The sequence below is a fragment of the Nicotiana tomentosiformis genome, chromosome 11 (genome assembly GCF_000390325.3).
Source record: "Nicotiana tomentosiformis chromosome 11, ASM39032v3, whole genome shotgun sequence".
NCBI lineage: Eukaryota > Viridiplantae > Streptophyta > Magnoliopsida > Solanales > Solanaceae > Nicotiana > Nicotiana tomentosiformis.
In genome coordinates this window covers 40,087,161-40,102,120 of record NC_090822.1, presented here as the reverse complement: position 1 = coordinate 40,102,120, position 14,960 = coordinate 40,087,161, and the positions used below count along the sequence as shown (strand labels likewise).

The 14,960-nt window shown below is 40.3% G+C and overlaps 1 protein-coding gene across 1 annotated transcript; it reads left to right on the top strand.

Annotated features, from left to right (window-relative positions):
* Positions 1-868: 868 nt before the first annotated feature.
* Positions 869-3,706, top strand: LOC138901308 (uncharacterized). Its single transcript, XM_070189064.1, has 7 exons — positions 869-1,095; positions 1,830-1,896; positions 1,975-2,061; positions 2,155-2,275; positions 2,808-2,971; positions 3,089-3,143; positions 3,357-3,706. The coding sequence occupies exons 1-7, from the start codon at positions 869-871 to the stop codon at positions 3,704-3,706; spliced, it is 1,071 nt and encodes a 356-aa protein (XP_070045165.1).
* Positions 3,707-14,960: the final 11,254 nt, after the last annotated feature.

The following is a 14,960-nucleotide window of genomic DNA, read 5'->3' as shown; positions in this document are numbered from 1 at the left end:
GGACGGTCGTTTTGTGTATTTGAGCCCCGTTTTCCTATTTAATGTTTCCTTGTATGCATATTTGATGTTTGGTGATTTGCGGGGATGTTTGAGTTAGTTTCGGAAAGGTTTGAGAATGACTGGGATACTTAGTTTCATTCTTGGAAGTTTAAGTTGTAGGGTCTTGAGTCAGGTTCTCAGGGTTAGTCTTAGAGTCAGCAACCTCGCCAGAGGAATAGTTGTTTTGAGTCTGGGGATTTGAGTCATCTCAAGAGGGATTGCCCCAGACCTTTGAGCAGTGTACCCCGTCAGGGCACCCAATCCATGGTTCCATGGCCAGCAGCTACACCACCTGCACATCCAGCTCGAAATGAAGCTTAATCTGTCCGAGACCGTCCTAGAGTGAGAGATTAGTCATGTGGAGGACAAACTCATTTTTATGCATTCCTGGGTAGGCCAGAGGCAGTTGCTTCAGATGATGTGATCACATGAATGCTTCAGTATTATTTGACCACGCTTCCACTTATTTTTATGTGTCATCATATTTTTCTTCTTGTCTGGAATGCCATATGATTTTCTCGATGTTCCTGTTCATGTATCTACACTTGTTGGTTATTATACTGTGGTGGATTGTGTGTATCGGTCTTGTGTGGTTATTGTTGGGGGTTATACGACTAGGGTTGAATTTTTTTGTTGCTCAATATAATTGTTATAGAGGTGATTTTAGGTAAGGATTGACTATCTCCGTACCATGTTATTCTTGATCGTCACGCTAAGCTCGTGATGGTGGCTATGCTAGGGTTATCGAGATTAGAATGGAGGGGTTCACTTGTCACACTCCTAGTAGAGTGATTTCTTTCCTGAAGGCTCAACGAATGGTTGAGAAGGGATGTTGGCATATCTAGCCTTTGTGAGAGATGTTAGTGTTGATACTTCTACTGTTGAGTCAGTTTCAGTAGTAAGAGAGTTTTCAGATGTGTTTCCTGCAGATCTATCAGGCTTGCTTCCTGATAGGAATATTGATTTTGGTATTTATTTGGTGCCGGGCACTCAGTTCACATCTATCCCGTTGTATCGCAGGGCACTAGCTGAGTTGAAGGGGTTGAAAGAACAGTTGTAGGAATTATTGGATAAAGGTTTTATCAGCCTTAGTCTTTTAACTTGGGGTGCGCCGATATTATTTGTGAAGAAGAAGGATGGTTCTCTGAGAATATGTATTGATTATACGCAGTTGAACAAGGTTACCATCAAGAATAAGTATCCACTGCCTCGCATTGATGATTTGATTGATCATCTTTAAGGTTCCAGGGTGTTCTCAAATATTGACTTGAGGTCGGGGTATCATCGGTTGAAGATTAGGGCTTCGGGCATTCCTAAGACGGCTTTTAGGACTCGTTATGGCTTTAAGAGTTCTTGGTGATGTCTTTTGACTTGACTAATGCCCCAAAAACTTTCATGCATTTGATGAACGATGTGTTCTAGCCTTATTTGGATTACCTTTTTATTGTATTCATTGATGATATCTTGGTATATTCCCGTAGTAGGGAGGAGCACAAGGAACATTTGAGGATTGTGGTTCAGATTTTGAGGGAGTAGAAGTTGTATGCTATGTTCTCCAAGTGTGAGTTTTTGTTGGACTTCGTGATATTCTTGGATCACATGATGTCTAGTGATGGGATCAAAGTGGATCTGAATAAGATTGAGGCACTTCAGAGGTGGCCCAGACCTTTTACTGCTACGAAGAACATGAGTTTCTTAGGTTTGGCTGGTTACTATTGTTGCTTTGTGGAAGGTTTTTAATCTATAGCAACTCCGTTGACTAAGTTGACTCAAAATGGTGCTTTATTCAGATGGTCCGACGAGTGTGAGAAGAGCTTTCAGAAGCGTAAGACTTCTTTGACTATGGATCAAGCTTTGGTATTGCCCTCAGGATCGGGGATGCATACTATTTATTGTGATGCTTTGGGTATTGGTATTGGATGTGTGTTGATGCAGGATAGTAAGGTGATTGCCTATGCGTCGCTCCAATTAAATCCCCATGAGAAGAACTATCATGTATATGATTTGGAGTTGGCAGATATTGTACACACACTCAAGATTTGGAGACATTACTTATATGGCATGTCTTGTGAGGTTTACATTGATCACTGAAGTCTCTATCATTTGTTCAAGCAGAAGGATTTAAATTTGAGGCAGCGGAGGTGGTTGGAGTTATTGAAGGACTATGATATCACTATTTTGTATCATCTGGGGAAGGCAAATGTGGCAGCCAATTTCTTGAGAAGGAAGGCTAAGAGTATGGTGAGTTTGGCATTTATTCCAGATGTGGAGAGGCCTTAGCTATATATGTTTAGGCGTTGGCCAATAGATTGGTGAGATAGGATATTTTTGACCCTACCAGAGTTCTTGCTTGTGTTATTGTGTAGTAATCCTTGTTTGAGCATATTAAGGCTAGTCAGTATGATGATCCCTACTTGCTTATCCTTAAGGACACAGTGCAGTGAAGTAGTGACAATGAGGTGATATTGGTGATAAATTACGACTTCGGGGTAGGATTTGTGTGCCGAATGTGGAGGATTTGAGGAAGTTGATTCTTGAGAAAGCTCATATTTCGCGGTATTCTATTCACCTAGGTGCTACGAAGATGTATTGTGACTTAAAGTAGCATTATTGGTGGTGAAGTATGAAGAAGTACATTATTGAGCATGTTTCACGGTGTTTGAATTATCAACAGGTCAAATATGGGCATCAAAGACCCGATGATTCTCTTCATAGGTTAGATATACCTAAGTGGAAGTGAAAGCGTAATATTATGGACTTTGTGGCAGGATTTCCATGGACTTTGGGGAAGTTTGATGCACTTTGGGTCATTATGGACCGGTTGACCAAGTTGGCGCATTTCATTCCAGTCGCGACTTCTTACACTTTAGAGAAGTTGGCACAGATCTACATCAAAGAGATTGTTCGCTTTTATGGTGTACCTGTCTCTATCGTCTCAGACCGTGGCACTCGGTTTACATCACACTTTTAGAGAGTCTTTCACAGTGAGTTAGGCACATAGGTGGAGCTTAGCACTGCATTTCACTCTCAAATGGATGGGCAATCTTAGAGGACCATTTATATCCTGGAAGATATGTTGAGAGCAAGTGTTATTGATTTTGGAGGTACGTGGGATCAATTTTAACCATTAGCGGAGTTTTCCTACAACAACAACTACCCGTTTAGTATCTAAATGTATCCGTATAAGGCGTTAAATGGTAGGCGATATCATTCTCCGATTTGTTGGTTTGAGCCTGGCGAGGCTAGGTTGTTGGGCATAGATTTGGTTCGGGATTCTTTGGAGAAGGTGAAGTAGATTTAGAAGAGGCTTCATACAGCACAATCGAGGCAGAAAAATGATGCTAATAGGAAGGTTCGTGATGTAGCTTTCATGGAGAGTAGGAATGTTCTTCTTAGAGTTTCGTCTACGAAAGCCGTGATGAGATTTGGGAAGAAAGGCAAGTTAAGTCCTTGGTATATAAGTCAATTTGAGATCTTGGAGAGAGTTGGTGAAGTGGCTTATAGATTTGCTATGCCGCCAAGTTTGTCGGGGGTTCATCCTATGTTTCATGTTTCAATGCCTCGGAAGTATCATGAGGATCAGTCATATGTGTTGGATTTCAGTTCGGTACACTTGGATAGGAATTTGGCATATGAAGAAGAGCCGACGACCATTTTGGATAGTTAGGTTCAGAAGCTGAGGTCGAAAGATATTGCATCAGTGAAGATTAAATGGAGAGCTCAATCAATCAAGGAGGAAACTTGGGAGACCGAGCAAAATATACGAAGAAGATATACTTATCTTTTTGGCATTCTAGGTATGATTCTTGTAATGATTCGACCAGTCATTTCAAGCCGTAGAATGTTTTTCGACGGTTTGAGACCTTGAGTAACTTAATATAATGTATTATGACTTGTGTGTATAGTTGGTCTTGATTTTCAAGAGGTTCAAAGTTGATTTGGAGGAGTAATTCTCAATTCAGAAGCTTTAAGTTAAAGAGTTGACCAAGGTTTGACTTTTGAGTAAACAACCTCGAATAGGTGATTTGGTGATTCCAATAGGTTCGTATGATAATTTTGGATTTGAGCGTATGTTCAAATTTAAATTTGAATGTTCCTAGAAGGTTTTGACCCTATTTGTCAAAAGTTGGCAATTTGAAGAATTTAAGAGTTCATAAGTTTAACCGGGAGTTGACTTACTCCTATTCTGTTTGAGACCTTGGTTGGGTTCATTTAGTTGATTGAAACTTGTGTGCAATGTTTGGTTGCAATCCTGAATGTCTAAGTGTGATTCAGACGAGTTCAGTGAAGTTGGATTATTTGAAGTTAAAGAGAATGATTTGATCTTTGATTCTTAGTTTTTATGTTATTTGTGGCATTTTGGGACATTGGATAAGTTTGGATAATATAATTAGATATGTTTGTATGATTGGACGGGGTCCTCAGGGGCTCAAGTGTGATCTGGGTCGTTCAGACCATTCTTCTTTGATCTGCATGGCTGATCATTTGATGTTTCTAATGTGCATTGTGTTCACGGTCACTGGGCCGCGTTCAGATAGGGTGATTTTTGTCGCTGGAGTTATGTTCTTTGCGTTCGCTAGTTGGAAATCGCATCCACAGAGTATTGTGGATGATGGCTATTGCATTTGCATAGGTGTCTTCGCGTTGGCGAAGTGTTGGAGAAGGTTAGTCAACAGCCTTCTCCGGTCGTGTTGGGTCTCTCGCGTTCATATATTGAGATGCCAGATGGCCTTCCTGTTCGCATGGTGCACATCGCGTTCACGATAAAGGTTTTTCAGGCAATGGGTTTTCTTTCTTAGTGAATGCGGGGCTGAGGTCGCATTCACGATGAGTATTGCTGGGCAGAGTATTTAAGTTGCCATTTTTGGGATTTTACCCATTCTTTTATATTTTGAGCCCTAGACTTCGAGAAGAGGAGATTTTGAAGAATAATTTCTCTACTACCTTGGAGGTAAGTGATTTTCACTTGGATTTAATTTTATATATCGATTACCTATGGATTTCTACACCTAAAACATGGAATTTTGAAAGGAAATTTGGGGTTTTTATCTATATTTTAAGAGAGTGTATTTTGGGGATGTAAGTACCAATTTGGACTCGATTTTTGAAAATAATTATATATTTGGACTCATAAGGGTTTGGGGTCATTGGAGTTTATTATTAGTTTCAGATTTCGGGGATGCGGGCCTGAGTTGACTTTTGAGAATTTTTTCAAAGATTTAAACTTTATGCATTGGGACTGCTTTCTATGGAATTGTTGTCTTTCTTGGATGATGTTTTGCTTGGGTTTGAGTGGTTGGAGCGCTAGAGCGAGATTTTGATGCGATTTGAGCTTGAAGACTAGCCAGGAAGGGGCAAGTATTGTGCCTAGGCTAAGATTGAGGGTATTTACCCATTGGATGTGATGTAGTTATATCTTGGGGGTGACATATATTCGAGGTGACGAGCTTATATGCGTTCACCGTGGTTGTTCATGCTCAGGGTAGATCATAGGCTATTATATGCCTGGTTATACTATCATGCTTATTTGATACCGTATTTTCTCTATTTGTATGACTACGCGAGCTATTATTCATGCTAAAAATCATGTCTGGGCTATTTTCTTATTTGTTAAGACATGATAGGGCTATGTTTGCTATGATTCACTCATGATATTATATCTGCGTATTACATCTTTGTTTCTGTGCACTTTTTATATGTTATCTCACATGTTATTTGTATCCTTGTGTGTGACACGGGTTTGAGCTTAGTTGTGGCGAGCTGGTATATTCCATGCTATATATTGATTATGATTCTTTGAGATATTTGCATATGGATATTTGAGCGGATTAGTGACTGATCTTGGGCCTTATAGCATTGTTGTTATTGATTGTGAGGTGACGTTTGCATCCAAGCCCCATACTTGGTTGAGTGGCATTGGTTGTTGAGTGTTCATATGGATTTTGAGGGGACGCTGCGTTAGGAACTATATTAGACCGAGTGATATTGATTGTTGACTTTGATCCGATCAACGCTTGGGCTAGGATCCACCCCTCCGGGGCCAGCTCATAACCTGTGAGTGCAGGCACTTGATATGTGCTTTAGTGAGGGGCATTATGCCAGACACTCGTACAATGCTGAATGTGTGTATATGATGATTCAGGGGCATTGTGCCAAGCACCGTTAGTGTGCTGGGAGTATGTTTGAGGGGTACTTGTGCCATGCACTATGAATGTGCTTAGATTGTGTATACTTGATGATTTAACTGTGACATAGTTGTTTTTGGGATGCACATTTGATGTGCATGCATATAGATGTATTTTTCTTATGCTAATTGATATTTGATGTCTCTATTTGTTGTTTAGAGTTTGAAGTTACAATTTATCTTGATAAATCTATATCTAAGTGAATTCTATGAAAATGTTGATGCCTTGACTGATATACCTGATAAAGTATGCATACTTCTCCTCTTGTTGTGTTAGAATTGGGCATGTATTATTTGAGCTGCTTTTCTTCATATGTTAATATTCTGCTGTTAATGTTGTTGTTGGTTGTTGTATAGGAGCATTAGACTTTGCAAAGATCATCACTACTTTTAGCTCGAGGTTAGGCCTGCTACTTATTGAGTACATGAGGTCAGTTGTACTCATACTACACTCTGCACTTCGTGTGTAGATCCAGGTATTGCTGGTAGCGGCGACTGCTTCTAAGTTGTATTCGGATTTGCTTGGAGATATTTAGGTAGAACTTCTGTTCCATTCCCTGGCCTTGGATTTCCCTCCTTTATCTTATGTTCTTACAGTTCAGTCTTTCAGGAAGTATCACATTTTGTTTAGACTTTGTATTTAGCACTGTATAGAGCTCATGTACTTGGTGACACCAGATTTTGGGATGGTTTTAAGTTGTATTGTCATTATGACTTCTTTTATTTATGCCATTCTGCTTATGTAAGCTATCTCTTATCTTTGTTGAAGTTTATTTTTGCATATTTTGTTATCTTGTCTAGCAAGTGATGTTTGGCGCAATCACGGCTTCAGTGAGATTTTGGATCGTGAGAAATTGGTATTAAAGCACTAGGTTCATATAGATCTCACGGGTCATGAGCAGGCCTAGTAGAGTCTTAAAAATCGGTATGGAGACGTCTATGTTTATCTTCGAGAGACTATAGGGCTTTAGGAAATTTCTCTTTCTTGATTCCTTATCGTGCAACTTTATCGCGGCTTGAAGTCTATATCTTCAGTTCTTTCTCATTCTTTTGTACGTGATTTTGAGTACACAAAATTAGTTGGTCACCGGCGAGTTGTGATGATGATACAGATATGGTGCATGATATTTTTCCCCTTGTTATGAGGGCATACTACTATTGTCACCTTGCAGAGGGGTTGTCGTCTTGTAATGACCCAACCAATTGTTTTGTATATTTGAGCCCCGTTTCCCTGTCTGATGTTTCCCTTATTATTGATTGATGTTTTGTGACTTGAATTAATGGTTGGTTTGGCTTTGGGAAGGTTTTGGAGTGAATTTAGACACTTAGTCTCATTTTGGAAGCTTAAGTTGTAAGAGTTAACCAAGATTTAAGTTTTGGGTAAACGACCCCGCATTCGTGTTTTGATGGTTACAATAGGTTTGTATGGTGATTTTTGAATCAGGCATGTGTTCGGATTTGGGTTCGTAGGTTCCTTGGTTGATTTGGTTTAATTTGTCGAAAGTTAGCAATTTGAAGGTTTCGAAAATTCATAAGCTTGACCGAGAGTTGACTTGGATGATATTTGGCTCGGATTGTTGTTCTGAAAGTTGGAATAGTTTCATTTTGTTATTTGGGACTTCTGTGAAAAGCTGGGTTATAATCCGTATTGGTTAGGCTTGAATCAGACATTTGGTTTCAAGTTGGAAGTTTATGAACTTAAGAGATTGATTTTGATTGACGATTCTTGGTTTTGATGTTAATTTAGGATTTTTGAGCCTTTGGATAGGTTTGGGTGAAGTATTAGGACTTGCTGGCATGGTTGGACGGGGTCCTAGAGGGCTTGAGTGTGTTTCGGATTTGTATCGAACCATTTGGAAAATATTTGGCAGGTCTGGTGCTGGTGCATCACACCTGCGAAGTACTTTGCACCTATGAGTAACAGGTGCTTAGATGCGATGTGGAGCTTGGTTTGGTAGCGGCTGCATTTGTGATGATTGGCTTCTTCTCCAAGGGTCGCTTAAAGGATGAAGGTCCACAGATATGGAGTATTCTTTTGCGAAGAAGTTCCGCACCTGCGAGATTTGATTTATTTTTTTTGAGGTAAGTATCTTTCCTAAACATGGTTAAGGCACAAGTTTCCTGAGTTATTAATGTTGGCTACATGCCAAGGGTGGCGTACCTGCGACTGTCAAGCCCATGCGCGTGCACTAGGTTTTGTTAGTGTTCGAGGTAGTTTTTAGGCTATATTATGCTTTTCTTTGAATATTTGTTATTCTTACTATCGTGCCTTACAAGTTGTAAGACTATGTGACTTCGTGAATCATGTTACAGATTATGTATAGGTTAATCTCCTGTTCGAACCTGATAATTTCTATTTTGTAGCTTACCCTCCTAATCTGAGCAGTAGTTGTACACTTCGTACATGTATACACTATAGCATGTTATTTTATTAGTCTAAAAGAATGTGAATTGCTATCCATTGACTATATACATGTGTCCTTGTATGTACTTTCAGTAATTTGGACTGGTTTGACAACTAATGAGTTATCTGTGCGGGTTGAGTTGATTGTGGCACGTGAGTTGTCTGTGCGGTTATTGTGGCACGTGAATTATTCGTGCAAAATGTGGATAAGGATCTATCCCCCTAGGTTTGTCCTCTCATGTTTCTACTTTATGACGTACACGCGGTCATGGAAAACTGAATGTGGATAAGGACTATATACATGTTTCTCCGTTTCTGTTAATGAAATAATACATAGTACGTATCTTCTCTATATGTCTCTTTGTCTCTCTTAGTGTAATTTGACATGCATGTTCATCCATATCTCCTCTATATGCTGAATGGTTAGCCTGTTTAATGCCGTGCATATCTTCTCTAACTGCACCATTAGCTTTACCTGCAATTATACATAGATTTTGGTAATTTTACTTGTGTTCGTATGTATTCATGACTTGTACAGATTATATCATGTGAGTATCATTGATGATTCTTGCGACTTCCTCTCTGAGGTTAGTCATGATACTTACGTAGTATATAGGGTCACTTGTACCTATACTACACTTTGCACTTAATTTTGCAGATCCAGGTGTGGGACCTAGCTGAGAGCTGTGCTGGCCCATTTGCGGAGTTGCTGAGAGACGAGGTAGAGCTGTATCCCGTTCACAGATCTTGGTATCACTTTCCATTTCTACTAGTGTTATTGTTTTTCACAAAGTACTTTTATATTATCAAACTTGTACTCCTATTTTAGAGCTCATGACTTTGTATTACTAGTTTTGGGGGATTTATTGTATCTGCGCGGTCTTTATTTATGATATTTGGCTTTTAGACTAGTATTATGTCATAATTCCTTATTGTTATGCTTGGCTTGCCTACTAAGTGGGTTAGGCGCCATCATGATCGGATGGTGGTTTTGGGTCATGACATGTCTATTGTAGTCCTAGTGTTGATATTGCCCACGAGTTTGGGCTTTAAACAATGTATTGTGATGATTCACACGTTGGTTTTGACGTGGTATTGGTGCAGAACGGTTACGACCCAAAACTCCCAATCAGCCGTGATGGTACCTAACTCACTTGTTAGGCAAGCCAAACATAATAAAAGCGAAACATGATAATATAAATAAATTAAATAGTATAAGTCTAAAGACAATAACATAAAATAACTACGTCGATATATAACAATCCCCTAGAACTGGTAATACAAAGTCATGAACTCTAAGATAGAAGTACATGACTGGAATACAAAACAACAATGCTGTCTGAATGAAAATAATAATACTACAATGAAAAGAGATGACAAGACTTTGGTCGAGATACAACTCTACCTCGTCTCTCGAAGTTAATCACAGCAACAAGTCACAGTTACTGACGGCTCGGTTCAACATCTGGATTTGCACAATTAAGTACAGATTGTAATATGAGTACAATCGACCCCGTGTACTCAACAAGTATCATAACTAACCCCCACAAGGTAATGGAGGCAATAATTATCAACGATACTCGCTAATAACCTATTCAACTCATAAATCTGACAAGTATATAGCAATAATTTGATCAAGCGACGAATCACAGATAAGGCCACCTCGGTGCACAAGATAACATAACATATTCCGCTCAGTTAACAATCATGTATATAGAGAAGATTTTGTAAACAAGGAATGCACACATTCATGATCTAGCATATAAAAAAGATATGCGAATAAAAGAGGTATACAACCAAGGAAATTGCAAGTAGAGAAAAAAATGCAATAACCAAATAAAACACTAGCCAATTTTGCTCATATCACGTGTTTACCATTAAGAGAGAAACATGAGAGGGTGACCCAGGGGGATGAATCCTTATCCACACGCTGCACAGACAACTCAGGTGCTGCACGGACAACTCATGTGCCAATAGTATCTCAATCTCACTGACAATTCACGTATAAATAATATCCCAACCGCACGGATAACTCACATGCTAATAATAACAACCACACGGACAACTCACGTGCCAATCATAACAATATATCAGATACGCACGGACAACTCACGTGTTGTCATAATTCAATCACACGGACAACTCACGTGCCAATAATCACAACTGAATGGAAAACTCACGTGCTACCATAAATCAACCGCACAGACAACTCACATGTCAATAATCATAATCGCACGGACAACTCATGTGCTACCAGTCCAATCCATATCACGTAAAAGGCATATATACAAGATTACATATATATGAACATTTTATATATCAAATTTTATACTCATGGACCGGTATACGTGACATGCTAGGTGTATGCATGTGCAAAGTGTGCTACCATAGCTCAAATCTGGTGATTACATCACAAAAGTAGCAATTATCAGGTTCAATAAGGAGATTAACCTCTATCTAACCTCAAACATGGTTCAAATCACTCATAAAGAGGTACAAACATAAGAAACATAACATTATGAAGCTTAGCAATCAATTCAAAGCATATAATAACCTATGCACTAGCCCGAGCATGAATAATACCCCGGTATACGCTCATGGGATCATCCCCTCACATGTGCGCCACCCATAGCACGTATACATCACAAATAATTTAGGCAACTAGTGACTCAGCCCTGTTTATTTAAGATACTTACCTCAAGCATTCTAAATCAGTACTCTAGAAAGTCCTTCCCGCGTGAATCAACCTCCGAACGGCTCAAATCTAGCCAAAATAACTTAATAATATCAATAGAAGCCATAGAAAATAACCCCAAACAATAAAGATAAGATCTAGATGCAATTATAAAATGTCAACCTTGGGCCCCCACCCTGGAACCCGAAAAAGCTCACAAAATATTGAACACCCATTCTAATATGAGTCCAACCATGTGTGTTTTATCCAAATTCAACCTCGAATCGACCCTCAAATCATCAATTTTCACTCCAAAACCATTGTAAAAAACCCTCAAATTCAACCTTTAATTCATATAAACTAGGTGTAATAATCCATGGGTAATCAATATCTATCATCAAAATCAAGTAAAGTTTACTTACCCTTCAATTGTAGTGAAATCCTCTCCAAAAATTACCTCTAGCTAAGCTCGACAACTCCAAATAATGAAACATAACCAAACCCTCGAAGTCATATAGTCTGCCCAACGATTCCACATTTGCGGTAACAATATCGCACCTGCAGTACCGCATCTATGGAATATCCATCGCAGATGCAGAAGTCACTAATCCTCCCAACCAGCCACTTCTGTAGAGGCCTTGTTGCAACTGTGACTCCTCTTCTGCGGTCCGCCGAGCACATATGCGCATCTACTTCTGCGGACAACCTCCGCATTTTGGGACCTCCCCCTGCCAGGACCGATCTCTCACCTGCGCATTCATGGACGCATTTGCGGCTTCGCATATGCAACCAAACTTCCGCAAATGCAAAAGCACCAAATTTTGTAAATCCATAGCAATGCCAACATAATCCGAAATGATCCGAAATCCATCCAAAACACACTAGGGCCCCCTGGGACCCTGTCTAAACACACCAACTAATCCCAAAACCTAACGCGAACCTACTAGAGGCCTCAAATAACACAAAACAACATCAAAACCACGAATCACACCTAGATTCAAGCCTAAGGAACTAATCCAAAATTCTAAATTCAAAACTTATGCCGAACATGCCATTCCGAGGTTTTCTACACAAAAGTTAAACTCCTATCATCTCTTACAACTTAAGCCTCCAACCAAGGGGCTGAATGTCCCAATTCAGTCCAAAACTCCCCCGGAACCAAACCAACCATCACTGCAAGTCACATAATAAAAAAATACACATATGTAAAGCATCAATAGTGGAAACAGGGCTAAAGTACTCAAAACAAGCGGTCGGGTCGTTACATTCTCCCCCTCTTAAACAAACGTTCATCCTCGAACGAGTCTAAAACCATACGTGGGATCTCAAAAAGGTGAGGATACCTGCTCCGCATCTTTTGCTAGGTCTCCTAGATAGACTCCTCGACCGACTGACCTCTCTAATGAACCTTCATTGATGCTATAGTTTTCGACCTCAACTTTCGAACCTACTGGTCCAAAATGGCCACCAGCTACACATCATAAGTCAAATCCTCGTCCAACTTCACGCTGCTGAATTTTATTACGTTTGATGGATGCCCATAGTACTTCTGGAGCATGGAAACATGAAATACTAGGTGAACTCTCGATAAACTAGGTGGCAAGGCAAGTCTGTAGGCCACGTCTCCAACTCTCTCTAGCACCTCAAAAGGATCAATATACCTAGGGCTCAACTTGCCATTCTTCCCGAACCTCATCACACCCTTCATAAGCAAAACTCTGAGTAGAAAATTCTCACCTACCATATATGCCACATCACAAGCCTTCGTGTCAGCATAACTCTTCTTCTTGGATTGTGTTGTACGAAGCCACTCCTAAATCAACTTCACCTTCTTCAACGCATCACGAACTAGATTAGTGCGCAACAACCTAGCCTCCACAGGCTTAAATTAACCAACCGGAGAACGACATCGCCTTCCATATAAGGCCTTATAAGGAGCCATCTGGATACTCGATTGATAGTTGTTGTTGTAGGCAAACTCTGCTAACGGTAGGAACTGATCCCACTGACCCTCTAAATCAATGACACAGACTCGTAACATATCCTACAAAATTTGAATAGTACGCTTCGACTGCCAGTCCATTTGAGGATGAAATGCCATACTTAAATCGAAATATGTGCCCAAATCACACTAAACTTCTCTCTTAAAATGCGATGTAAATTGAATTCCCCGATCCGAGATAATCGACACAGGCACTCCGTCAAGACGAACAATCTTTCGAAGATAAATTCGAGCCAGATTCTCTAAAGATTAGGTAGTTGTGACTGGAATGAAGAGTGAAAACTTGGTCAGTCTATCCACAATTACATATTACATATCAAACCTCCTCAAGATCCATGGAAGCCCAACTACAAAATCCATGGTGATACGCTCCCACTTCCACTCTGATATATCAAGCCTCTTAAGCAAACCACCTTGTCTCTAATGCTTGTACTTAACCTGCTGACAGTTAAAACAACGAGAAACATACTCAATAATATCCTTCTTCATCCTCCGCGACCAATAATGCTGCCTCAAATCCCGGTACATCTTCGCAGCACCCGGGTGGATGGAATACCGCGAACTATGGGCCTCCTCAAGAATCAACTCTCGATATCATTCCACATTCGGAGCACAGATCTGACCCTGAAGCCTCAATACCCCATACTCTCCAACAGTCACCTCCCTAGCATCACTGTATTGCACGGTGTGCCTTAGGACAAGCAAGTGGGGATTATCATACTGACGCGCCTTGACGCGCTCAAACAAAGACGACCGTGATACAACACATGCAAGAACCTTGCTAGGATCCGAAATATCCAACCTCGTGAACTTGTTGGCCAATGACTAACATCCCAAGCTGACCATCTCTCCACAACTGGAATAAAATTAAGACTCCCCATGCTCTCCGCCTTCCTACTCAAAGCATGAGCAACCATATTACCCTTCCCCGGATGATAAAAAATGGTGATATCATAGCCCTTTAGTAGCTCTAACCACCTCCGTTGCCTCAAGTTCAAATTTGTTTGCTTGAATAAGTTCCCGAGACTCCTATGATATATGAACACCTCGCAAGACACACTGTAAAGATAATGCCTCGAAATCTTGAGTGCGTGAACAATGACTACTAACTCCAAATCGTGCACAAGGTAGTTCTTCTCATGGGCCTTCAATTGACGTGAAGCATAAGCAATTACCCTACCATTTTGCATACACACACACCCAATGCCAACCCATGAGGCATCATAATAGATTGTATATGAACCTGATCTCGAAGGCAAAACCAGAACTGGAGGTGTAGTCAAGGCAGTCTTGAGCTTCTGAAATCTCTCCTCAACTCATCACACCACCTAAATGGGGCACCCTTCTTCATCAATCTAGTCAATGGGGCTGGTATAGATGAAAACCCCTCCATAAAATGGCAATAATACCCAGCCAACCCAAGGAAACTCCAAATCTCAGTAGCAGTAGACGGTCTGGGCCAACTTCAAACTGCCTCAATCTTCTTCGGATCCACCTTAATCCCCTCACTGGACACCACGTGACCCAAGAATGCTATCGAGTCTAATCAAAACTCACACTTGGAGAATTTAGTATATAGCTTCTTCTCCCTCAAAGTCCGGAGCACAATTCTCAAGTGTTGCTCATGCTCTTCCTGGCTGCGAGAATACACTAATAT